At 38.5% G+C, this 27,412-nt stretch overlaps 3 protein-coding genes across 4 annotated transcripts; all 3 read left to right on the top strand.

Annotated features, from left to right (window-relative positions):
* The first annotated feature begins 1,678 nt into the window (after window positions 1-1,678).
* LOC307268824 (trypsin-7-like) lies at window positions 1,679-7,095 on the top strand. Its single transcript, XM_080051578.1, has 6 exons — window positions 1,679-1,815; window positions 4,186-4,296; window positions 4,944-5,079; window positions 5,186-5,439; window positions 5,642-5,748; window positions 5,935-7,095. Exons 1-6 carry the CDS (start codon window positions 1,758-1,760, stop codon window positions 6,322-6,324), a joined length of 1,056 nt encoding a protein of 351 aa, XP_079907704.1. The 5' UTR covers window positions 1,679-1,757; the 3' UTR covers window positions 6,325-7,095.
* A 968-nt stretch (window positions 7,096-8,063) lies between these two features.
* On the top strand, window positions 8,064-14,701 carry LOC307268960 (chymotrypsin-like protease CTRL-1). Of its 2 annotated transcripts, none has more exons than XM_080051772.1 (6): window positions 8,064-8,143; window positions 11,515-11,562; window positions 11,994-12,153; window positions 12,300-12,571; window positions 12,760-12,869; window positions 13,372-14,701. In XM_080051772.1, the coding sequence occupies exons 1-6, from the start codon at window positions 8,086-8,088 to the stop codon at window positions 13,810-13,812; spliced, it is 1,089 nt and encodes a 362-aa protein (XP_079907898.1). In that variant the 5' UTR covers window positions 8,064-8,085; the 3' UTR covers window positions 13,813-14,701. The 2 variants fall into 2 exon arrangements, with proteins under 2 accessions (XP_079907898.1, XP_079907899.1); XM_080051773.1 differs by lacking the exon at window positions 8,064-8,143 and adding an exon at window positions 9,189-9,267.
* Window positions 14,702-15,553: 852 nt separating this feature from the next.
* On the top strand, window positions 15,554-22,062 carry LOC307269062 (chymotrypsinogen 2-like). Its single transcript, XM_080051885.1, has 6 exons — window positions 15,554-15,637; window positions 16,813-16,905; window positions 19,158-19,320; window positions 19,869-20,134; window positions 20,323-20,450; window positions 21,109-22,062. The coding sequence occupies exons 1-6, from the start codon at window positions 15,580-15,582 to the stop codon at window positions 21,505-21,507; spliced, it is 1,107 nt and encodes a 368-aa protein (XP_079908011.1). The 5' UTR covers window positions 15,554-15,579; the 3' UTR covers window positions 21,508-22,062.
* The last annotated feature ends 5,350 nt before the right edge of the window (window positions 22,063-27,412 follow it).

Raw genomic sequence — 27,412 nt, 5'->3', positions numbered from 1 at the left:
AGTTATGTAGGCCTATTTGTCAACTTGACAATGCAATTAAACTTTCAAATTTAGTTCTGCTTACTTGCCTTCTTTTTAAGATTATTCCCATTAAGATGACATTGTGACAAACAACCCCATAGTGTGTGACAACCGACCGCTTGATGGGGTTGGTTGTCACAATGTGTAAGGGTGTCTTTGATGATTAATTTCTTCTTTATTACAATAAGTTAGAAAAAGTGAGGGGTACGCATTTCAAGCAAACACCTTAAGCTTCAATTTAATGTAGGAATGACTATTGAAAGATGTTTAGGTGATGAGCAATTCTCACTAGAGTAAAAAGTGTGCCTACTATACCCGGTCTCCCCTACACACCATTCGTTGCAGTGTTGGGGTTCTGCTCCTTTGGCATGAAAAACGGTTTCTGCTTTGATTGATATCACCTTAAAATAAAAGTTTCAATGAATGAACACATGTATAAATCCACTACATTTAATTAAGAAGTGAAATGTATAGGTAACATCATTGACCTGCAGGTCAATAGGCAAAAATGTTACCTTATCAACATCAATAATTTTTTCAAAAATGTTTTAATAAATACGAAGGTTACACAATATCTAAGTAATTATGTGTATATTGCATCTCTTGAAAACATCAATATTTAAAAAAAGCCAGAGTTCAAATCTTTATTTTCTTCTTCTACAACCTATTAAAGTCCAAGGTTTAAAATAATAGATTTTGGATACAAATTTTTTAATTTTATAAATCAAAAGCTAAAGGTTTCTAAAAACGGCATTTTCTGCATGTTTTTTTTTTTATATAACAGAATGGATCATAAATTCAGACAATTAACAACATATGAACAAATCCTTCTGTAATAACCTTCAGAATAGTGCTGAGAATGATTATGAAAAGTTAAGTTGATGTATTTGCTATAAGTTAATAAATTGAGATTTTTGTTTCAGACTATTGAAAAAAACTAATGTTGAGATAATGGCCGTTTGTATGGTAGGAATATGCAGAAGCTAACACAGACAAGGTTTAGTAAAAAAAAAAACACCTAAATGTAAATTTTAGACATTTTATACAAGTATGAAAGAAGACATGTTATAGAAGTTAAATGGCCCAGAATCTCAAAATTGACCAGTGCTTGAAAAATCAACATTTTTAAAAACTTTATTGCCACACGTTCAGTTACTAGATAAGAATGCAGTCTGCATGCAGAAAGGGACTTTCTTACAGTGAAACTGAGAATGGAAAGGTACATCGCAGGACACATTCCACAGTCTTTAATAAAGCACAGGGTGTATTTCACATTGCAAAGCACGGAACACTTTTTGGCAGCTGAACAATGGGTTAGGGTAATTCACATAGCATCACATAAAAAGTATTTCTCTATGAGTTTTATGATTATTTATTATTTTTATTTTTTCAACTCATGTTTGCTTATGTTCACATTTTAAAATCGCATGGCATCGGAGTTGTTATTGGCATCTCTGAGAAAGTGAAGAAAGTAGAAAAAGATGTTGGGAACGTGGTTCAACCTCTTACACAATAATACTGCAAAGGCATTTTTTAGTTTGAACGTATACGTGTGTAATTAAGTCTCATCTACTTGACGTGCCGGCTGCAGACAGACACAGGAATCAAGAAAAACATGTTTGACTTAATGCTTCTTCTCACGAGCTTATCTTAAAGCTTGAGTTATGATATGTGGGTGGAGTATAAGCAACAAGGTATTAAAAGGTTGAGGACTGAGTGAATGAGACATTGGCGAAATGGCTCTCCACCAGTTACTGTGTGGTGTCACCGCGGTGATCCTTCTTTCAACCAGAGGTAAGACACAGATTTTACAAATGTTGAGTATTGGCTGAAATCAAGGGTGGACGGAGGCTGCAATGTTGCTGCTTCACTCAAAGCAAGACAATGCAATGGGTGACAATGGGTGACATTTCTCAAATAGATATCTTACATTAATAAATAATATTTTTTATAATTTTATAAGTTTGATTAAAAATGCTATCTTACTTTCGTAAATTCGCATTTTCAAAATGATCAATTCTATAATGTAATTATGTGCACGTTTAAAAACGAATCAATTAAAGTATTTAAAGTGTCAGAGGGCTTATTATCAGTTGATTTCCACACTGCAAGTGCACACTTAATTATTATTATTATTATTTTTTATTTTTTAACTACTGAAGAGTAGAGTATTAGGGCCACAGGAAAGAAGAAAACATGAGAGGAAGATTTTTTTTTTATAATGCACAAAGTTGAAATTTCGAGAGTAAAGACAAAATTCAATATTGAGAAAAATCAAAAGTCAACCTTTCTGGTCCATCAAATGCAGTAAGGAGTGTGACTGACAGCTATGTGAGGAGCAGCTTTAGTGATATAGGCCTACTACTGTAGCGATGGAAGAGGCTAAACTAGAGGCTGTAATATAGACAGCGGGGGTGAGGACATTAATCACGACATTTCAAACAAACTAGTCTCGCACGGACCTCCGGCGCGTCTCTATTACTGCCGTCAGCCTGCCGTCTAGCTGACATTCTTCCCCGTGCGATCCCCACTCATGCTGCTCTGTTGTAGTTGTATGTCCCTGTGCCCCGGCCGTGTAACTTCATAGATAGATAAATGTGTATGTAATTTTGTACCAACTCACAAAAACCTCTCCTCAAAAGTTAAGAAATGTTCTAAAGTAGTAGCGGAGAACGGGGGAATGTGAGCCATCGGGTAATGTGAGACACCCCCTATATCTAGTCAATGGAACACATTTTTGGTCATGTGAGATATATATTTTCAAGCCCCTCACATTTCCCCTTGGCCATGAAAGAGAGGACCTCATGGTGATGTTGTAAGCATGTTTTTTTCACAACAATGTCTTTTTTGCATGTAAAAGTAAATTTTCTTGCTGTCAACTTAATCATTTGTTGTGCCAAAGCAAATTGATTCAGGTAGAAAGACTTCTATCATACATGTTGATGAACTACCAACATATGAAACCATGTGATGATGATAACTGAAGATTAGCCTGATTTGCTGAGAGAGGTAGTTTTTACTCAAATTGTGGCAGTGGGGTAAAGTGAGACAAATGCTGTGGGGTAAAGTGAGACTGTCTGTTCCCTCTTTTAATGAATCCATTATAGTTGAGGTAGCAAGGAGACTAGTTTGAATAAGACAAAAGACAATGTGGGCTGGAGGTGGGGGGTTGATGGTTGAAGGGGTGTCAGCAGGGGCATGGTTTGGCACGTATGTATGTGGGGGACAGGAGAGTGACCTTTAACATCAATAGACTCTAAGTAATATGTCTTTATTCAATGAATGATCCCAATAAAACAAATGCAGAAAAATATAAATCAAAGACTCAAAAGATGGAAAATGACAGCTGGGTCTAGTTTAATCTAACTGGTTCTATCTGTCATTTGAATGTTAATTATTGAAAATGAATCATATGGTGTATTTGATCAGAGTTACTTTCAAGTGTTTAGAAAATGTTTTTCTTAATTGACCAAACCCCATGATTCTGCTACTAGTCCGACATTAGTTTTGGAATATTTGGTTTTCAATCTAGCTGTCAGGATTCTAACTGTTACAACATGTGTTGTTATGGTAGTTTTTTTTGGAATGGAAAAAGTAAGTGGATCAGTTTACCCCCTTGATTTCTCTGGTCTGTCTCAGTTTACCCCTAAGCTGGGGTAAAGTGAGACACAAGACAACTTTTTTTAAAACAATCATATTTTCACTGCCCTTTGTCATGAATAAATTCTGCTAATGCCCTTTTCTAGGAAACATCCTGAATTAATGGGAAATGTGTACATTTGACTGATAAATCATTTTAGCTCCCTTAGAGGGGAGCAAATGTAAAAAGTGTCTCACATTACCCCGTTCTCCCCTATGTCTTTTGTTTGTGTTTGTAAACAAATGTACAGTAAGTGAAAGTGAACTGTTGGCTATGCGCCCCCCGTGATTTTCGGTTGTAATGCTCTGTTCTGTTCGTTTGGTACGCATCAGCAAGCTTGCAGGATACGTGCAGAAATACGGACGTGATGTACGCACAGTACGGACAGAAGGCTCCGTCCGTATTCGTATGCCTATGTAACGTAGAGCATAAATGAGCCTTTAGTAGAGGGCGTGTTATCACTAATAATGCATGTCATTGTCAGTTCCATCGTGACATGTTGATTTTTGTGTTCCGTCTTTCAGGTAGTTGTCAAACACACTCTCCATCAGCTCACTCTCCACCAACTCACTCTCCTCCAACTCACTCTCCTCCAACTCACTCTCCTCCAACTCACTCTCCACCAGCGCTGCCAAGTAAGTGTCCAAAGTTTACTCTGCAACTTTTGTTTCCTCCTGTCATCCGTATAAACAATGGATGGTAAATGCAGTATAGTAAAGATAGTATGTGTGAAGGAAGTTCTGTTAACGTTGGAGGTCAACTCAGGTGGAAGAATATTTCAAGAGACTTGGATGAATTATGACTGCAACTCTCGTGACTTGCACTTCTATTCTGCCAGACTCATGCTTAGAGCTGTGTCTTAACCTCGCGCTATCTCTACCACCTCCCCGGCTCGGGCACCAAGCGTACCAATGTTTTGGTTCAGAGCTGAACACGGTGAACCATAACATTCTACTAAGGAGATGAGACTTTATCTATACAACTGACCTAAGTGTCTCCTAACAGGCTCCAAGGCTGACCTAGAGTCTGAGAGACACACAAGATAGGCATATATGACCTATTAATCTTTACCATTAATATTACAACTAAAGACCCAAAATTCCCTCACATTATGCAGACAGTATGTAAACAAAAAAATAAATTTTCAAAAATAGACAACATAGACTTCATTGCATGAGTAGGGGCCTATGTACTGTCTATAGTGGCAGCACAACAAAAAGGTATTTGAAATATGAAGTTTGGTCACATATGCTCAATGTTTACCTCTATCATCGTCTATCAGAATGTGGCATGTGGAGATATGATTTTCCCTCCAAAAATCCCTTCATGGTGCGTCTGCACAACGATCAGGGCCACCTCTGTGCAGGGTCCCTGATCAATGAGGAATGGCTGCTGACGGCTGCTCACTGCGTATCACAGTAAGGGCCAACTAAGCCTTAATTATTAAGGTTTGACTATTTTTTACAATGCAACAGGTACTCTGTATCTAAAAAACCCTAACAATTTTACTTCTGTGTCTTCAAGACATCAAGCCAAGGACATAACAGTGGCTGTGGGATACTTAGGCTATGAAATGCCCAAGAGGGAAGTTGATAGAGTTGAATGCCATCCTCATTACAACAGCTACACCGACGACAATGACATATGTCTCCTGAAGCTTTCTCACCCTGTGGAATTCAATGACTACGTACAGCCAGTCTGCCTACCCTCCGCGGAGAGCACGTTCCACACCGGGACTAGAAGCTTGGTCACTGGTTGGGGGATCACTGATACCGGTGGTAAGCTTGAAAACTGTACCTTTAACAGATAAACATTGCAGTTTGTCTTGAAAGTGCTTAAGCACTTACATCGACTAAACTTTCTATAATTGCAAGATTCTGAAGGTTATGGATCTGTTCATATGATGTTAGTTGTAATTTATGAAACATTTTCTTAATTAAAAAATTATGAAAATCTCCATTTTTAAAAATCTCCATTTAGGACAATATTCCTACTTCCTTCAAGAGTCGATAGTGGGAAACAACGAGTGCCGATGCACTTATCCTAATCTCACAGAGAACATGATGTGTGCCAAAGGGACATGTGAGGTGAGCAACGCTTTTTAGAGGAAAAACATGTACCATTTAATATACAAGAGAGAGCAAAATAAAGAAGTAGATTTGTTATTAAAAATCTTAACAAAAATCTAAATTCAAGGGGGGTGCTCATGGTGTAGTGGTTAGTAGCAAACATACGTAATAACAAACAACAACACTTCCGTCACCTTCTGACAGGGGGAGGGCCTGCTGTTGACCATAGCCTTCGGTCAATGGATCGGAACCGGGATCTGGAGCTTCGGTAAGGAAAGCTGCCAAGGTCCTCCTGTCTACACACGTCTGTCCCAGTACGAGGACTTCATCAGGATGGTCACCACCAAACACACCAACTACACCACCAGCAGCTACGGCAACGACAGCCTGCCAGAATTCATCACCACCAGGTCCATGGGAAACGACAGCGACTCACACTTCACCTGTCCGACTGCCCCACCTCACACTACCGAGGGCGGTAAAGGTGGCGGCAGCATCTTCGACAGTGGCGAGAACCTGATCCGCTTCTCCCACTTCACTCACTTCTTCTCACTCGGTGGTTTTCTGGTTCTTTCGTTCTATGCGCTGGTGTGAAAAAGAAAGGGTGAATATGTCTTAATGAGACTTTTAAAGGGGATGTGTTATGCATGATTTTTGGGTTCAAATGTTTATTTTTTTAAGGAACACAAACCCACAATTGAAAAAGTGAACACACAAACAAAAGACTAAATCAAATAAACAACTAACATGGCGCACTCCTCTTAACAGGTTTCTAATGACATTGTTTAAATTACAGGTAAATGTTAAGCCAAAAATAAAAACCCAAAAAGGTGTCATGAAGGTGTGTTTTTGGGCATCTACTAGAATCGTTTTTCATGGTTAATTGTTTAAAAAAAATACGTTTTACTTTATTTTTCTCACGCTTCTTCTCTGATTGGCCAGATACGCGTGGGAGTGTTCACTGTTAGCCTTAGCAAAGTTACCTATTGGAAGCTTGATATGCAAATGATTGTGTATAGAGTGTTGCTCATTCGAACAGCATGATTTTCGGACCTATAAATAGCCCAAAGAAATGTACTGGGTTGTCTACACCAATTACCCAAACCTGTACTGTATGCACAAACACTTAAAAACTGAGTTTTTCATAATATGTCCCCTTTAAGTTTCCTATTCCTCAATGTATCCCTCTGTGTGTCATAATGACTTTTTCTTTCCATGTAGTAAAATATACAAAAATCTAAAACACTGGGATTGTCCACAACAAGCAAAACGAAGTATGAGATAGAACGTGGATTGGGATTCCTTTACCCCTTTTTCTTTAAAAACAACAAGTCATGTGTTGATGTAAAGTGTTACAAGCTTCAATAACCTATCATCAAGTGATTCAAGTGTGAGTCTTGTTTAAAATGATTGGCTTTCAGAGAAGTTACAACTACTGAGCAATTTCCATTTCCTGTAATGTAATGGACAATAAAGCATCTGATCTGAACATGTTTTCTATTCTTTTACTGATTTATTTAAAACAATAAAATATCCGTACATGCGTTGATGTTCTTCTTAAAGGTTCTCCGAGGAACTTTCAGTTTGTGTTCATTCTTGCACCACCTTTTGACAAAGGTAGTGTTTTTACTACGGCAGCTGTTGTTCCTGGGATGTAAAAATATGACATTTTGAGTATGATACGATATTGCGATTGATATCATGATACGATATTGGGTGCGGAATTAATTTCTACCCCCTTAAATTAAATGGTGTACCGCTGATTAAAATAAAACATTCACACAAGAATAATTCAACTTTATGTATCTTATTATTAAGAAGTGTCTGAGAGATTTAAACAACTTATCACCAAAACAAAGACACTGCTTCTCTACTGCTTTTTTAAAGAAGCATTACACCTATATTATTGAAACTGAAATAGGAATTTTATATGTAAACTTAATTCAGGCACTTGTCTGAGACACCCAAAGTTACACAGTGCACCTTTAATAATGTGACATGAGGCAAATGAATAGGTTTTGAATGTGTTTATTGAACCAATTTCTAATCAATTTTGGCATCTTTGAGAAAATAAGAAAATAAAAATTAGGTTGGGAATGTGGTTTCACCTCTTACACAATAATACTGCAAAGGCATTTTTTCATTTGTACATAGACACGTGTGATTAATCTTCAATGTTCATCTAGTTGACGCGCCGGCTGCGGACAAACACAGGAACCAAGAAAAACATGTTTGACTAGATGCCTCTTCTCACAAACTTATCAGGAAGTTCTCAGAGTTATTACTTAATGTGGGTGGAGTGTAAGCGATAAGGTATTAAAAGGTTGAGGACTGAGTGAATGAGACATAGGCGAAATGGCTCTCCAACAGCTACTGTGTGGTGTCACCGCAGTGATCCTTCTCTCAACCAGAGGTAAGACAGACAGATTTGACCAGTTACCAAGAACTTAAATAGATAAATTATGTTTTGCATTACTTTATTTTTCTTTATCAATACATTTTTAATAAATATGCACATTTGGCAATATCTATCAAACTTTGTTAAATTCGAAATATTTGACAATAAAATCAAAATGATCGATTCTATGATGTAGTTGCAAGTGCATGTTAAAAGCAAAGTGGTCTCTCCCTGCCCTCAAAGCAGTCTGAGCGTCCAACTAGTTCTTAACATCGTAACAATTTGGGCAGACCCGTCCCCAGCACACTTAAAGTGCAAATAAAAACCAACATGGACTATCTTTTCCCCCTTTTGCGAGTGTGGGTTATTGAAGAAAAGCGTTGCCAAAGTCAAGATAATGTCAATCAAATCAGAAGTGGATCTGAATCTGAGTTCAGAAGGGTTTGCGTCGAGGGTGCGGATTTTGGGACTTAAAGCCACTACGAGTAACATGGCACGTTGGCGTCCCCTTTGGACAAAAGCGGTAGTATTTTTACGACGCCCGCTGTCGCAAAGCTGTTTCCTAGCGCGTGCCAGGCGCGTGAGTGTGAACTGAGAAGGGAGCAATATAGTGCATGTCCGTGTGTTGAAAGTGTGAGGACTCTTTTCGGCTCAATGGGTTAGGGTCATTCACATTGCATCACATAAAAAGTATTTCTCTATGAGTTTTATGATTATTTATTATTTTTATTTTTTCAACTCATGTTTGCTTATGTTCACATTTTAAAATCGCATGGCATCGGAGTTGTTATTGGCATCTCTGAGAAAGTGAAGAAAGTAGAAAAAGATGTTGGGAACGTGGTTCAACCTCTTACACAATAATACTGCAAAGGCATTTTTTAGTTTGAACGTATACGTGTGTAATTAAGTTTCATCTACTTGACGTGCCGGCTGCAGACAGACACAGGATTCAAGAAAAACATGTTTGACTTGATGCTTCTTCTCATGAGCTTATCTTAAAGCTTGAGTTATGATATGTGGGTGGAGTATAAGCAATAAGGAAATAAAAGGTTGAAGACTGAGTGAATGAGACATAGGCGAAATGGCTCTCCACCAGGTACTGTGTGGTGTCACCGCGTTGATCCTTCTCTCAACCAGAGGTAAGAAAGACAGATTTAACAAATGTTGAGTATTGGCTGAAATCAAGGGTGGACGGAGGCTGCAATGTTGCTGCTTCACTCAAAGCAAGACAATGCATGGTGACATTTCTCAAATAGATATCATCATGAAACTTTGCCAGTTGCCGTCAATAACTTACATTAATAAATAATCTTTTTAATATATTTTTTTTTAATGTTTAAATAAAAATGCGAAATTGGCAATATCTATCTTACTTTCGTAAATTCGCATTTTCAAAATGATCAATTCTATAATGTAATCATGTGCACGTTTAAAAACGAATCAATTAAAGTATTTAAAGTGTCAGAGGGCTTGTTATCAGTTGATTTCCACACTGCAAGTGCACACTTAATTATTATTATTATTATTTTTTATTTTTTAACTACTGAAGAGTAGAGTATTAGGGCCACAGGAAAGAAGAAACATGAGAGGAAGATTTTTTTTTTATAATGCACAAAGTTGAAATTTCGAGAGTAAAGACAAAATTCAATAATGAGAAAAATCAAAAGTCAACCTTTCTGGTTCATCACATGCAGTAAGGAGTGCGACTGACAGCTATGTGAGGAGCAGCTTTAGTGATATAGGCCTACTACTGTAGCGATGGAAGAGGCTAAACTAGAGGCTGTAATATAGACAGCGGGGGTGAGGACATTAATCACGACATTTCAAACAAACTAGTCTCGCACGGACCTCCGGCGCGTCTCTATTACTGCCGTCAGCCTGTCGTCTAGCTGACATTCTTCCCCGTGCGATCCCCACTCATGCTGCTCTGTTGTAGTTGTATGTCCCTGTGCCCCGGCCGTGTAACTTCATAGATAGATAAATGTGTATGTCATTTCGTACCAACTCACAAAAACCTCTCCTCAAAAGTTAAGAAATGTTCTAAAGTAGTAGCGGAGAACGGGGGAATGTGAGCCATCGGGTAATGTGAGACACCCCCTATATCTAGTCAATGGAACACATTTTTGGTCATGTGAGATATATATTTTCAAGCCCCTCACATTTCCCCTTGGCCATGAAAGAGAGGACCTCATGGTGATGTTGTAAGCATGTTTTTTTCACAACAATGTCTTTTTTGCATGTAAAAGTAAATTTTCTTGCTGTCAACTTAATCATTTGTTGTGCCAAAGCAAATTGATTCAGGTAGAAAGACTTCTATCATACATGTTGATGAACTACCAACATATGAAACCATGTGATGATGACAACTGAAGATTAGCCTGATTTGCTGAGAGAGGTAGTTTTTACTCAAATTGTGGCAGTGGGGTAAAGTGAGACAAATGCTGTGGGGTAAAGTGAGACTGTCTGTTCCCTCTTTTAATGAATCCATTATAGTTGAGGTAGCAAGGAGACTAGTTTGAATAAGACAAAAGACAATGTGGGCTGGAGGTGGGGGGTTGATGGTTGAAGGGGTGTCAGCAGGGGCATGGTTTGGCACGTATGTATGTGGGGGACAGGAGAGTGACCTTTAACATCAATAGACTCTAAGTAATATGTCTTTACTTTCAAGTGTTAAGAAAATGTTTTTCTTAATTGACCAAACCCCATGATTCTGCTACTAGTCCGACATTAGTTTCGGAATATTTGGTTTTCAATCTAGCTGTCAGGATTCTAACTGTTACAACATGTGTTGTTATGGTAGTTTCAGAGTGGAAAAAGTAAGTGGATCAGTTCACCCCCTTGATTTCTCTGGTCTGTCTCAGTTTACCCCTAAGCTGGGGTAAAGTGAGACACAAGACAACTTTTTTTAAAACAATCATATTTTCACTGCCCTTTGTCATGAATAAATTCTGCTAATGCCCTTTTCTAGGAAACATCCTGAATTAATGGGAAATGTGTACATTTGACTGATAAATCATTTTAGCTCCCTTAGAGGGGAGCAAATGTAAAAAGTGTCTCACATTACCCCGTTCTCCCCTATGTCTTTTGTTTGTGTTTGTAAACAAATGTACAGTAAGTGAAAGTGAACTGTTGGCTATGCGCCTCCCGTGATTTTCGGTTGTAATGCTCTGTTCTGTTCGTTTGGTACGCATCAGCAAGCTTGCAGCATACGTGCAGAAATACGGACGTAATGTACGCAGAGTACGGACAGAAGGCTCCGTCCGTATCCGTATGCCTATGTAACGTAGAGCATAAATGGGCCTTTAGTAGAGGGCGTGTTATCACTAATAATGCATGTCATTGTCAGTTCCATCGTGACATGTTGATTTTTGTGTTCCGTCTTTCAGGTAGTTGTCAAACTCACTCTCCAACTCACTCTCCACCAGCGCTGCCAAGTAAGTGTCCGAAGTTTACTCTGCAACTTTTGTTTCCTCCTGTCATCCGTATAAACAATGGATGGTAAATATAGTAAAGATATTATGCTGACAGTATGTAAACAAAAAAAGAAATTTTCGAAAATAGACAACATAGACTTCATTGCATGAGTAGGGGCCTATGTACTGTCTATAGTAGCAGCACAACAAAATGCATTTGAAATATGAAGTTTGGTCACATATGCTCAATGTTTACCTCTCTCATCGTCTATCAGAATGTGGCATGTGGAGATATAAATTTGGTGGATATCCATCTGATAATCTCTTTATGGTGCGTTTTCAAAAATAGACAACATAGACTTCATTGCATGTGTAGGGGCCTATGTACTGTCTATATTGAAATATGAAGTTGGGTCACATATGCTCAATGTTTACCTCTCATCGTCTATCAGAATGTGGCATGGCTGTTGAACACAACAAGTGGATGGATCTAAATGGTTCATCTCCATATACTCTTCCCTGGACGGTGCGTCTGCACAACAATTTTGGCTTCTGTGCAGGGTCTCTGATCAGTGAGGAATGGGTGCTGACGACTATTAGCTGCGCATCACTGTAAGGGCCAATGTTTTATTGTGTTTAATTCTGTAGCAACCATCGAGCACGCTAAGCCTAAATTATTAAGGTTTGACTAATTTGTAAAATGCAACAGGTACTCTGTATCTAAAAAAAACAAAACATTTTACTTCTGTGTCTTCAAGACATCGAGCCGAGAACATAACAGTGGTTCTGGGCCGCCACCGCCACCGCCAGTCCGGGCCAAACCAAAATGAAACTCATCGGGAAGTTGAGAGAGTTCAATGCCATCCTTATTACAACAGCTACACCAAAGACAACGACATATGTCTCCTGAAGCTTTCGTCCCCTGTGGAATTCAATGACTACATACAGCCAGTCTGCCTAGCCTCCGCAGAGAGCACATTCCACACCGGGACTAAAGGCTTGGTCACTGGTTTGGGGATCGCTGTTAACGGTAAGCTTGAAAACTGTACCTTTAACAGATTAACATGGCAGTTTGTCTTAAAGGTGCTAAAGCATTAAGATTATTGCAAGATTCTGAAGGTTATGAATCTGTTCATATGATGTTAGTTGTTTGATTTATGAAACATTTTCTTATTAAAAACATGCTGAAAATCTAAACTTTTTAAAATCTCCATTTAGGATCACGTGACCTTCAGGAGTTGGATGTACAGATAGTGGGAAACAACGAGTGCCGATGCACCTATCCTAAACTCTCAGAGAACATGATTTGTGCCAAAGGGACCTGTGAGGTGAGCAACGCTTTTTAGAGGAAAAACATGTACCATTTAATATACAAGAGAGAGCAAAATAAAGCAGTAGATTTGTTATTAAAAATCTTAACAAAAATCTAAATTCAAGGGGGGTGCTCATGGTGTAGTGGTTAGTAGCAAACATACGTAATAACAAACAACAAAACTTCCGTCCCCATGATGTGTACGCTTTTTAGAGCGTTTTTTATTTAATGTATTGTTGTGTGCCAACAGCCGATAGTATACATATTTTTGCCAGGACTTAAAAGGCCGGACTTTTAGAATTTACCAATCAGTATCCTAGACAGACAGACAGACAGACAGACAGACAGACAGACAGACAGACAGACAGACAGACAGACAGATAGATAGATAGATAGATAGATAGATAGATAGATAGATAGATAGATAGATAGATAGATAGATAGATAGATAGATAGATAGATATGTATTGATCCTGAAGGAAATTCAGACATCCATTTCTGTCCCTTCCTGTCCACAGGGACAAGGAGGGGGCGCGCTGGTGACCCAAGCCTTCGGTCAATGGATCGGAGCCGGGATGCTGACTTTCGGTACGAATAGCTGCGAAGGTCCCGGTGGCTTCACGCGTCTGTCCGAGTACGAGGATTTCATCAGAAGTGTCACCAACCGCAGCCACAGCAACGGCAGCAGCTACGGCCTGCCAGAGTTCATCACCTACAGGTCCATGGGAAACGACACCGACTCACACTTCACCTGTCCGACTGCCCCACCTCACACTACCGAATACCCACCCCATACCAAATACCCACCCCATACCGAATTCCCCCCTCACACTACCGAGGGCGGTAAAGGTGGCGGCAGCATCTTCGACAGTGGCGAAAACCTGATCCGCTTCTCCCACTTCACTCACTTCTTCTCACTCGGTGGTTTTCTGGTTCTTTCGTTCTATGCGCTGGTGTGAAAAAGAAAGGGTGAATATGTCTATATGAGACTTTTAAAGGGGACGTATTTTGCATGATTTTTGGGTTCAAATGTTTATTTTTTTAAGGAACACAAACCCACAATTGAAAAAGTGAACACACAAACAAAAGACTAAATCAAATAAACAACTAACATGGCGCACTCCTCTTAACAGGTTTCTAATGACATTGTTTAAATTACAGGTAAATGTTAAGCCAAAAATAAAAACCCAAAAAGGTGTCATGAAGGTGTGTTTTTGGGCATCTACTAGAATCGTTTTTCATGGTTAATTGTTTAAAAAAAATACGTTTTACTTTATTTTTCTCATGCTCCTTCTCTGATTGGCCAGATACGCGTGGGAGTGTTCACTGTTAGCCTTAGCAAAGTTACCTATTGGAAGCTTGATATGCAAATGATTGTGTATAGAGTGTTGCTCATTCGAACAGCATGATTTTCGGACCTATAAATAGCCCAAAGAAATGTACTGGGTTGTCTACACCAATTACCCAAACCTGTACTGTATGCACAAACACTTAAAAACTGAGTTTTTCATAATATGTCCCCTTTAAGTTTCCTATTCCTCAATGTATCCCTCTGTGTGTCATAATGACTTTTTCTTTCCATGTAGTAAAATATACAAAAATCTAAAACACTGGGATTGTCCACAACAAGCAAAACGAAGTATGAGATAGAACGTGGATTGGGATTCCTTTACCCCTTTTTCTTTAAAAACAACAAGTCATGTGTTGATGTAAAGTGTTACAAGCTTCAATAACCTATCATCAAGTGATTCAAGTGTGAGTCTTGTTTAAAATGGTTGGCTTTCAGAGAAGTTACAACTACTGAGCAATTTCCATTTCCTGTAATGTAATGGACAATAAAGCATCTAATCTGAACATGTTTTCTATTCTTTTACTGATTTATTTAAAACAATAAAATATCCGTGCGTTGATGTTCTTCTTAAAGGTTCTCCGAGGAACTTTCAGTTTGTATTCATTCTTGCACCACCTTTTGACAAAGGTAGTGTTTTTACTACGGCAGCTGTTGTTCCTGGGATGTAAAAATATGACATTTTGAGTATGATACGATATTGCGATTGATATCACGATACGATATTGGGTGCGGAATTAATTTCTACCCCCTTAAATGAAATGGTGTACCGCTGATTAAAATAAAACATACACACAAGAAAAGAATAATTCAACTTTATGTATCTTATTATTAAGAAGTGTCTGAGAGATTTAAACAACTTATCACCAAAACAAAGACACTGCTTCTCTACTGCTTTTTTAAAGAAGCATTACACCTATATTATTGAAACTGAAATAGGAATTTTATATGTAAACTTAATTCAGGCACTTGTCTGAGACACCCAAAGTTACACAGTGCACCTTTAATAATGTGACATGAGACAAATGAGGCAAATGAATAGGTGTTGAATGTGTTTATTGAACCAATTTCTAATCAATTTTGGCATCTTTGAGAAAAATAAGAAAATAAAAATTAGGTTGGGAATGTGGTTCCACCTCTTACACAATAAAAGGCATTTTTTCATTTGTACATAGACACGTGTAATTAATCTTCAATGTTCATCTAGTTGACGCGCCGGCAGCGGACAAACAAACAGGAATCAAGAAAAACATGTTTGACTAGATGCCTCTTCTCACAAACTTATCAGGAAGTTTTCAGAGTTATTACTTAATGTGGGTGGAGTGTAAGCGATAAGGTATTAAAAGGTTGAGGACTGAGTGAATGAGACATAGGCGAAATGGCTCTCCAACAGCTACTGTGTGGTGTCACCGCAGTGATCCTTCTCTCAACCAGAGGTAAGACAGACAGATTTTACCAGTTACCAAGAACTTAAATAGATACATTATGTTTTGCATTACTTTATTTTTTTTTATCAATACATTTTTAATAAATATGCACATTTGGCAATATTTATCAAACTTTGTTAAATTCGAAATATTTGACAATAAAATCAAAATGATCGATTCTATGATGTAGTTGCAAGTGCATGTTAAAAGCAAAGTGGTCTCTCCCTGCCCTCAAAGCAGTCTGAGCGTCCAACTAGTTCTTAACATCGTAACAATTTGGGCAGACCCGTCCCCCTAGCACACTTAATGTGCAAATAAAAACCAACATGGACTATCTTTTCCCCCTTTTGCGAGTGTACGTTATTGAAGAAAAGCGTCGCCAAAGTCAAGATAATGTCAATCAAATCAGAAGTTGATCTGAATCTGAGTTGAGAAGGGTTTGCGTCGAGGGTGCGGATTTTGAGACTTAACTTATAGCTGTTAAGATTCAACGGACATTCAATAATCTTCCAGTATGTATTTGATTATGTAGTTTTAGAATAAAAAAAAAGTTGATTGTAAAATCAATGTTTTTACCTTCATGCAATCGGTCAGAATTCTTCAATTGAAAAATGTAGTGCCACAGGTTTATTACATATTATAATTTATTTGAGTCATTTAACCACTGCACCTGTCATCTGTCCCCCTGACGTTCCTGTGTTGGTATTTGAGTGTGTCATGTGCACTGCACCTTTAAAGAAATTAAAAACCAACCAGCCTCAATGTGGCTCCTCTGGTTTTTCTAAAAACTCAAATCAAAACATTTCACACTCTCTTGTTGTCCCCAGGGCAGCTGTGGCTACTACAGTAGTTTACCACCACCAATATGACTGTGTGTGAATGAATAGAACCCGGATGCCTCTAAAGTTTAACAGTTTAATACGTTGCTGAAGACTCACTTTTGTTGCATTGGCCTTTAACACAAGTTGAGACTTTGACACTCCTAACTTTTTTTTTCATGTATCTTATATGTTGTTTTGTATTGTATCTTGTGCAGCACTTTGGTCAACTGATGTTGTTTTTAAATGTGCTATAGGAATACATTTGACTTTGACTCTAGTTAGTAGAGGGTGTGTTATCACTATTAATGAATATCATTGTCTGTTTCATCGTGACATGTTGTTTTTTATTGTTCCATCTTTCAGGTAGTTGTCAAACTCACTCTCCAACTCATTCTCCACCAACTCACTCTCCACCAACTCACTCTCCACCAACGCATTCTCCACCAATGCTGCCAAGTAAGTATCCGACTCAAGGTGGATAAGTAGGAAAATCCCACCCCTTTTATATATATATATATATATATATATATATATATATATATATATATATATATATATATATATATATATATATATATGTTTTTAAAAGTATGTTGTGTTTTCTTCTATGTTATTTACTCATTGCATTGCTTGCTATTTGTTTTATGTTTGTTTTGGGTCTGTGATAATGATTTACATAAAAAAAAGTTGAAAAATAAAGTTATACAATTTGAACTTTTTCTAAAGATCTTAGGTAGGGGAGACCGGGGTAAGTAGGCACACTTTTTACTCTAGTGAGAATTGCTCATCACCTAAACATCTTTCAATAGTCATTCCTACATTAAATTGAAGCTTAAGGTGTTAACTTGAAATGTGAACCCCTCACCTTTTCTAACTTATTGTAATAAAGAATAAATTTACCATCAAAGACACTCTAACACATTGTGACAACCAACCCCATCAAGGGGTCGGTTGTCACACACTATGGGGTTGTTTGTCACAATGTTATTTTTATGGGAAAATTCTTAAAAAGAAGGCAAGAAAGCAAAACTACATTTGAAACTTTAATTTCATTGTCAAGTTGAAAAATAGGCCTACATAACTTTATGCATCTTAACACAAAATGAGCAAGGAATTAACAAAAAGGAAATCCATATTAAGACCAACCTACTGTATGTAACAACATAAAGAACAAAACAAATAGGTCTAACAATAATAGCCTACTCAACTAGGATACACACATTCACTATCTGAGTTACAGTGATGGCAAATGTAGGGTCTGCTCACTCTAACTAAGCAGAGATTGTGTGCCCACTGGTTGCACATACAACACTTCTACCTTACCTCCCCTGAACGAGTGCTGGAGAACGTTTCCATACAAACCAAATCTTTCATCTGATGAAGATTCCTCCTCCTGTCCCTTTTTCTTCTGTTTCTTATTCCCCAGCTGGGGTGGAGTGCACTGGGGTGCAGTAGCCTAGGCAACTGGTCTAGTTTGGGATGCACTGGGTCGTTTTGATTTTGTTGCCCTTTTTCTCTTTTGCATGCTAGCTGCCTTTCCTGCTCAATTCTCCCCTTCTCTGGGGTGTCAGTGAGGATACAGCTTGACATTTTCTTTTGTTATTGGGTTCCTTTCCTGGCTGCACCCTTTGGATAACCTGTGACAACCAACCCCCCAAAAAATGTGACGACCAACCCCAACTGGAATTTATTGCTAGCATCAAGGTCAACAACCATCTGACAACTAATTAGCTTGCTAAAAACAACCTAAACTATAGCTTACCCTTCACACTTTTTTAGGGTAACAAGTGTTTTGTTATAAACCCATTGTGTAAAAGCCTAGAAGAAAAATACTGAGGAGCTAAATATTTTCAATTTGACATGAAAAACACTAACAGTCCTCTCACCTCAAATGCAGCAGTCTAACTCAAAGGAAGACTATGTAGGTGACCTCTGATCCCAGTTGTGGATATTTACATACCAAAATTTAACAGACAGCGCCTTCTGGTTCCGAGATATAACGATTGTGACAACCAACCCGTGTGACATATAACCCCGTTCTCCCCTATCCAACGAAAAAATGCTCCATTGACGTGTGTTCTCTAAAAGAAGTTTTTTTTATATATCATTTTTATACACAGTATATATATATATATATATATATATATATATATATATATATATATATATATATATATATATATATATATATATATATAGTTTTTCGCTCTAGATAAGGTTTTTTCCCTTAACTTAAAGGTGCGGTCAGCGATTCTGGAGAACGCTTGTTGTCAAAATCACTTTTTGTCAAAATCAGTGAATATCTCCTGTCCGATCCGCTTCCTCTCCGTATTCTGTGTGTGTTCACTGGGAAAAAAATCCAGTCGTTAAACACAGCCTAGGCTCTGTAAATGGGTATGTTGCTATAGCTATGTTGGGCCCCCTTTGTTGACATACCCGTTTGCATGGACTAGGCAGTACGGACAGGTAGCGGATCGTGAGGAGATATTCACTGATTTTGACCAAAAGTGATTTTGACAACAAGCGTTCTCCAGAAAAACTGACTCCACTTTTAACAATCACCGTGACCTTTTTCTGTAATCTTTTCCAAGTTGTTTTAACATATTATTTATGTAACATAGATTTCATTGCATGAGTAGCGGCACAACAAAATGCGTTTGAAGTTTGTCCACATATGTCCAATGTTTACCTCTCTTATCATCTATCAGAATGTGGCATAGCCGTTCGTAACACCAGGATTGTAGGAGGTCAAGATTCCTCTCCAGGTGCTTGGCCCTGGCAGGTGGACATACACAACGAGGAGGGACACATCGCCGGAGGGTCCCTCATCTCCGACAGCTGGGTGCTGACGACTGCTCACAACGTTATAGAGTAGGGGCCAACATTTCCTTTGATTTTGGTTTGATAGCTTGCCTTGCAACAGGTCTTAAAATGTAATGCAGACTATAGTTGGCGCCTTCTAGTGGTGATAGTTCTAGATTGCAACCCTCCGTGTTTACCCGTCCCTCTCATGATAAGTGTAACATCGCTTGAAAATAAAAGTTGTTTCTTTATTTCCTTAGAATGTGCATTTTTGTTACAAAGACATGGACAAATTATTTTGTCTCAGCTTATGTCAGGTTGTCATTACAAAGACATGGACAAGTTGTTTTGTCTCAGCTTATGTCAGGTTGTCATAACAAAGATATCTCAGACAATGTCAATGTTGCATTAAACGTGACATAATTGACCGAATGACACTTTATGATAACAGTCATAACCATTCATAATGTTCATGACAGGTGTCATGACAGTCTTATGACAGTCTTATGAATACACCTTCAAATAAAGTGTTACCGAAGAAGCAAGATAATGTGAAGCTACTAATGTGAAGGTACTAACAAAAACCTAACAATTTGACTTCTGTGTCTTCAAAAAAGTGAAACAGCCGAGAACATAACGGTGTATCTGGGCCGCCACAGCCAGTCCGGTCCGAACCCCAATGAAACTTATCGGGCAGTTGAGAGAGTTGAATGCTATCCTGATTACGATGGCTACAGCCAAAACAATGACATATGTCTCCTGGAGCTTTCTCACCCTGTGGAATTCAATGACTACATACAGCCAGTCTGCCTAGCCTCAGCAAGGAGCGAGTTCCACACCGGGACTAAAAGCTGGGTCACTGGTTGGGGGATCACTGATAACGGTAAGATTGCAAAACTGTACATTTTACAGATAAACATTGCAGTTCGTCTTAAAGGTGCTAAAGAACATCAACTAAACTTTCTATAATTGCACGATTCTGAAGGTTATGGATCTGTTCATATGATGGTAGTTGTAATTTATGAAACATTTTCTTAATAAAAATCTCAATTTTTTAAAATGTCCATTTAGGAACATATGCTGACATACTTCAGGAGGTGAATGTACGGATAGTGGGAAACAACGAGTGCCGATGCACCTATCCTCAGCTCACAGAGAACATGATGTGTGCCGGGGCCAAAGGGCAGGATGCCTGTGTGGTAAGCACCGCTTTGTAGAGGAAACAAATGTACCATTTAATATACAAGAGCAAAATAAAGCAGTAGATATGTTATTAAAGATCTTAACAACAATCTAAATTCAAGGGAGGTGCTCATGGTGTAGTGGTTAGAGAGCCCCCCCCCCCAATAGAGGCTCAGTCCTCAGAAGCAGCAGACCACGGGTTAGAATCCAGCCCATGGTCGTTCTCTGCATGTCATTCCCCTCTCTGCCCCCAGTTAATATCTGTCTCCATTACATTGCAGATGTGTAAATATATTTACATATTTATAATGTATATTTTTGTCGTGACTTTAAAAGCCGGACTTTAGAATTAAATATCAGTATCCTATACCAACAACTAGATGGATGGATGGATGGATGGATGGATGGATGGATGGATGGATGGATGGATGGATGGATGGATGGATGGATGGATGGATGGATGGATGGATGGATGGATGGATGGATGGATGGATAGATAGATAGATAGATAGATAGATAGATAGATAGATAGATAGATAGATAGATAGATAGATAGATAGATAGATAGATAGATAGATAGATAGATAGATAGATAGATACATACTTTATTGATCCTGAAGGAAATTCAGACATCCTGTAGCATATAAAAAACTTCTGTCACTTCCCGATCCACAGGGAGACGGAGGGGGCGCGCTGGTGACCAAAACCTTCGATCGTTGGGTCGGGACTGGGATTGTGAGTTTCGGTAAGGGATGCGGCAAATATCCCGGTGGCTACACGCGTCTGTCCCGGTACGAGGACTTCATCAGAAATGTCACTAACCAAACCAGCAACCCCCAAATTTCCGGCAACGACGACGGCAGCTTGCCAGGATTTGTCACCAACTGGTCCATGGGAAACGACAGCGACTCACACTTCACCTGTCCGACTGCCCCCCCCCACACCACCTGCGAGCACGGGAAAGGTGGCGGCAGCATCTTCGACAGTGGCGAAAACCTGATCCGCTTCTCCCACTTCACTCACTTCTTCTCACTCGGTGGTTTTCTGGTTCTTTCGTTCTATGCGCTGGTGTGAAAAAGAAAGGGTGAATCTGTCTATATGAGACTTTTAAAGGGCCCGTATTATGCACATTTTTTGGGGTTCAAATTTGTGTTTTTGGCATCTACTAGAAGTGATTTTCATGGTTAATCGTTTTAAAAAAAGTTTGCTTTTTTTTTCTCCCACTATCCAATTTCTTCATTACCAATTTCCAGCCCTATCTGAAAGGCTCCATTTTAGCATTCTTTTCATGTAGTAAAATATACTAAAATCAACAACACTGGGATTGTCCACAAGAAACAAAACGTAAAGAAGTGTGAGATAGAATGTGGATTGGGATTCCTTTACCCTTTTTATTTCTTTCATTAAAAACAACGAGTTATGTGTTGATGTAAAGTGTTACAATCTTCAATAACCTATCATCTTGAACACATCATGATTCAAGTGTGAGTCTTGTTTAAAATGATTGGCTTTCAGAGAGATTTTTTTGTAATAAAAACATAATTAGTAATAATTCCCATTTCCTGTAATGTAATGGACTTAATTTAGGCACTTGTCTGTAACTTTAAAATTATGCATAAAATAAAAATAAACAAACAATAGTGTGACAGTTTCCCATTTGTCTAGGCTATGATTTATTTGCTTATCAACTCTATTTTGTATTTAACGCCATTTTTACAAGCCATTCTTTTACCTAAAATGGCCTCTACATTAGGACTGTCAAAATGAGTTTAGTAAAATATTGAAAGACGATTTTTATTTGTTATTAACTAAAATTGCAGTCTCAAAATCAATGTTTTTGCAATGCACTCCCCTCTCAGTCAGTTTTTCTCGTGAGTCGACGAAGATAGGTTACATCCTTTCAATCTATCCATCACATAGACATCAAAGCACAGTCTGTTTGGAAAGAAGTGAAGGGCCAGCACCAGCCAGCATGCATCGTGCATACAAATATCCACAGCTGATTACAGTTTTTTTCGATTGCTTAAGCACGATTTTGAAAACAGGGCCCGATTTCTCAAAACACTACACACAATTAGCCCACTAAACACCCAATTACCAAAACACCTCAGACCCTTTGCAAAATGAAATACTCTTTTCAAAACTATACACTATTTTATAAAAAACATATTTTTTCGCCATATGAAACACACACTTTGCATATAACTTAATTCTGTCTGGACCAGTTACACACTGCTGTTGCTAACCTTAAACACTTTTAGTAATTCTACTTCTCAGTGATTTGAGTAATGTATATAAAGTACACAGAGAAAGTGCAAATATACAAGAAGTTCACCAAACACTTGACAAGACCAATGCTGCAGACTGAGGAAAATATTATTTATTTCTCATACACCCAAATCAGTCAACATGGAAAATCACAACCAAACATTTGTGCAGTAGTCTGCATACAGTAACACTGTTATCCCAGGAAACAACAACACACATACAATACTGTATCTAGTACAGCTTACAAATTACAGATACTGTAATACATAAATAAAAAAATCTGATAAAGGAAACAGAAAATACAGTATAGAACATACTAGACATTGTAGTATCTCTTCGCCTAGCTGGATCTGTCCAGAGAATTGCATCCACATCCTTCAGAGAGTATGGTGGAAGGTATAGAACTGTGAACTGTGGACTGTGGATGGTGTTGAAATCAGTTTTGGACCAGAGCAGCACGATGGAATGACACATTGTCCCAGATGACAATGTATTGCATCTGGTGCATTTGGTTACCTGCTGTGACTATGTTGTGCAATCAGTCTAAAAATGTGAGTATGTGAGGTGTGTTGTAAGGGCTAATATTGGCATGACGGATCTGTGGACCTCTGTGGATTCCCCCTCTCACCCTCACTCTCACTGTTCTCCTGATTGAAGTGTTTAGAATAAAGCAATCATGTGTTTGCGCACCTAATGGCTGTGTTTACTGACTGGCTCATGTGTTTGGTAGTTTGACAGTCAGTGCTTTGGAATTGCAATGATGTGACATCATGATAAACTTCTGTGTCTAATGTGTTTAAGTGTGTTTAGTGTTTTGCAAATCACTGTGTGTATTGTTTTGCAAAAAGTGTGAGGCTGACTTTGTGCTTATAGTGGTGCACATATAGCCAATGGTTTGCTTCTTGAGTTTAAGGTTTTGATAATTGTGTAATACTTTTGATTTTAGTGTTTGTGCGATCGTAAAAAACTGTAATGAACCCGTAAATTAGGCTACACATCAAAGGCTGGAAGGTGCAGTGCTGAGAGCTTCTTAGATTATGCAGCAGGAGTTAGAACATATGTTAAAACACACTGTAGCAATGGACAAGTTAGTTAAACAAAACAAAACATATGTACTCTACATGTAATTCTTAGTATTGAATAATTCAATCATCATTATTCAAAACAATGAAGGAATTTAAACTGTGGGCCCTGCTGCTGTAAACAACAACAGTGAAACAGTAACTTTCCAGGAAGCTTTTCTGACTTCAAACAGTGTTCAAGGGATCCAATTATGAGAATATATGTTAGAAAATGTTACATCCAAAGTTACACAGTGCACCTTTAAAGGAAAAGTGTATGCACATTTGAGCCAACAAATGTACTTTTGTTGAGATAACTTATTCATATGTAATGAAATTCTAGATTGCAATGCTATCTACTGCAATTTACAGAGGCTACAGTAGCCTTCAAGGACAGGAAGCTGGTTAATAAAGATGGCATCATCCACCACTGCCTCAAGTTTTTCCACAATATCAAGTGATGAAGGGAAGATGTGCTTTGCATCCCGCTCCTAGATATAAAAAGCTGTGTGTGTGTGTGTGTGTGTGTGTGTGTGTGTGTGTGTGTGTGTGTGTGTGTGTGTGTGTGTGTGTGTGTGTGTGTAGGGGGGAGAGAGAGGGAGAGTCCAATTCTGAATACATATGAGCGCTTAGAGATTCCTAAGAGTTGTCTTGAATACCTGAGAACTTTTACCGCGATCACCCGCATTGCTCTGCACTGTGAGGACTATATACATCAACATGATTTATAACCAAATAACATTACGGAGTTAACTGTGTGTGTGTGTGTGTGTGTGTGTGTGTGTGTGTGTGTGTGTGTGTGTGTGTTTGTGTGTGTATGCTAAACACTTTAGGCCACTGAAGCAACAAAAATACTTTTGCTGAAATAGCTGATGCTGCAAAGAGAAAAATTACAGCTATTTACTTGTCTCCTAAACACACGCGCACACACACAACACACACACACACACACACACACACACACACACACACACACACACACACACACACACACACACACACACACACACACACACGGACAGTTAATAACAGAGCTGTCTAGACGTTTTTGGGAGGGAACGTTTGAGGGAATAGGAAGTGAACCAGGGTGGCATGACTTCACTGCTGATGATGATGTGAGTGCGAGTTACTGCTGCTACTGTCACTAACATTTACTCACTACAGCTTTAAATCAAGATCTCTAAACCCTCGAGGAAGACCTTTTTTTTGTTTACTTAAAGGCGCAGTGTGAAAAGGGAATTGCGTTTTTTTTTGTTTTTTTTTTAGAACAGCCTTGGTATAAATGGAATATAATATTCATAGAATGTTATTTATAATCGCTTGGAAATAAATGTATAATTTACAGACATCTTTTACTAAATATTACTTTAGAATGAGCCTTTTTATATCACCTCTAAGCACATTTATCTACTAATTAGCTTGGTTTTAATGATCCTAAACAACATATTGCAGTCGTCCAGTAACATTTACATTAGAAAACCAAACATAATATCCAACTATACTTTTAACCTTTATTTATAACAGGTAAGTCCCATTGAGACCGGAGACTCTTTTTCAAGGGAGACCTGTTCCCATTCTTTCTCACTCACTCACTCGCTCGCTCACTCGCTCACTCACTCACTCACTCACTCACTCACTCACTCACTCACTCACTCACTCACTCACACATACTCTCTCATACACCGATTGCAGGCTAACTATCAATCCACTAAGTTTGCTAACAACACTTATCACATTAGATTGTTGTGTAACAGAAGCTTACTGACGATGGCATCCACTTCATGACTCATTACACGTAAACAGTGAGTCACCACGGAAATAAACTCTGCTGCGTGCTGCTGTCTGCAATGCTCTGTTTTAAAAGTGAGGGGCATTTGTCTGTGTGTCTGTCCTGTTTCTGTCTATTGATTGTTTTTGTGTTAAAGCTATAGTGCGGAACTTTTTTATTTAAATGAATGTCGGTTACATTCAAGCCATTGTCAAATGATGGATGACACACATTTGATTAAGCGCCTATCAGCTCCACAACACTCTCTCTGTATTTCTCAGCATGGCAGCGTTTACAAACTGGTGTCGCCCCCTCTGCCCGACACTGGTGCAGGAGCTCAGGAAATTCCCCAAAAAATCCCAAGAAATGTTTCAGTTGTTGATTCTATTGCTTAGAAATAACCTGGATGTACAGCAGAGGGTATACAAATCCATGCGTGATCACCGATGGCTTACCTCATGTAGATGCACCGACAACATTGTTGTTATTACTCAGAATTCCTCATGGGGGCAACCAAAGTTCCCCACTATAACTTTAATATTCACTGATGTCCATTATTTGACTGTGGTTTAGCCTTTGTGTGAACTAATCTGCCTAATTATTTTTTGGTGAGAAAACCTTTGTATGTAAGGTGCAGCAAACCTCTGAAATGCTGCTATTCCACATTCTTCATACTTGGCTTCCAAACTAAATTCCTTTCCTATTGTGATCTCCTTCCAGTTAAGGTTATTCTTCGTGACATTTTGCCATGATTTTATATCCTTTCTAGAAGGATATAAAAGGAACAATATACTTATGCAGCACTAAAAAAAGATGACACTGCCACTCTTAAAGCTATAGTGCATAACATCTGTTGTCCCCATGATGAAGTCTGAGTTATTACAACAACACTGTCTGTGCATCTAAATGAGGTACATTTCAGTCACCGCACATAGATTTTTCTACCTTCTCCGCTACGTCCAGGTTTTTTGTTAGCAGCAGAATCAACAATTTAAACATTTGATTTCTTCGATTCTCAGGATTTTTCTGAGCTCCTGCGCCAGTGTTAGGGGCCGACACCAGTTTGTAAACGCTGCCATACTGAGAAATACAGAGAGTTTTGTTGAGCTGATCAAAGGATAAACATTAATTTACATGGAAAAGTTTCGCACTATAGCTTTAAGAGGATTTTAAGGAGAATGAAGCAAATGGTAAAACATTTTCACGTTTCAGTTCAATGAAAAAAACATTCTAATAGTGCTGGCTTTCAAAGAGGCAAAAGGCAGTCACTCAAAGAAACAAAGTGATTACTACATAGGGAGTTCAAATTGGCTTTTGGTCATCTTTGTGTTATTCTGCGTGTGCTACAGTTCGAGAAACGTCCACAAATGCATAATTTACACCTCTGGGATTAAAATGATAATACGCAATCACAGCCACTGAATAACAATGAGACGATTGCGGTTGCTTCGGGCTCCTTGCTAGTTAGTTTTTTTCCGATCAGCCACCCAGAACATATTGCAGTGCCCGGGTTTGTCACAAATGATCTACAGTGGCCATTTGGGGACAGTCGTCGCATTCATGTGTGAACATTTGAAAGGTGAACTTAAAAAAAAAATGGAAGGCAATGAAAAATAAGTCCCATTTGGCCCAATTAGGTTTCATTTCAGAGGAAGTTTGTGAACCTTAAAGGGCATTTTAAGGGCATCTACAGATACACATACACACATAATCAGAATGAGAATGACCTATTAGCATTCACCCAATGAGTGCTCAAACCCACTTGGAATCAGTAATTTCTCACCTGACTGATCATATGGGCCAATTTAACAGGAATGGGCCTATATGTGTGGTTTTCTGCCCTGTTTGGATTACCTCTGAAAAACAATTAAAAAAACAGTGC

The sequence above is a fragment of the Ammodytes marinus genome (genome assembly GCF_949987685.1).
Source record: "Ammodytes marinus genome assembly, chromosome: 23".
Classification (NCBI taxonomy): Eukaryota; Metazoa; Chordata; class Actinopteri; order Uranoscopiformes; family Ammodytidae; genus Ammodytes; species Ammodytes marinus.
The sequence above is the reverse complement of the archived record's forward strand: the minus strand, read 5'-3'. Positions and strand labels throughout refer to the sequence as shown.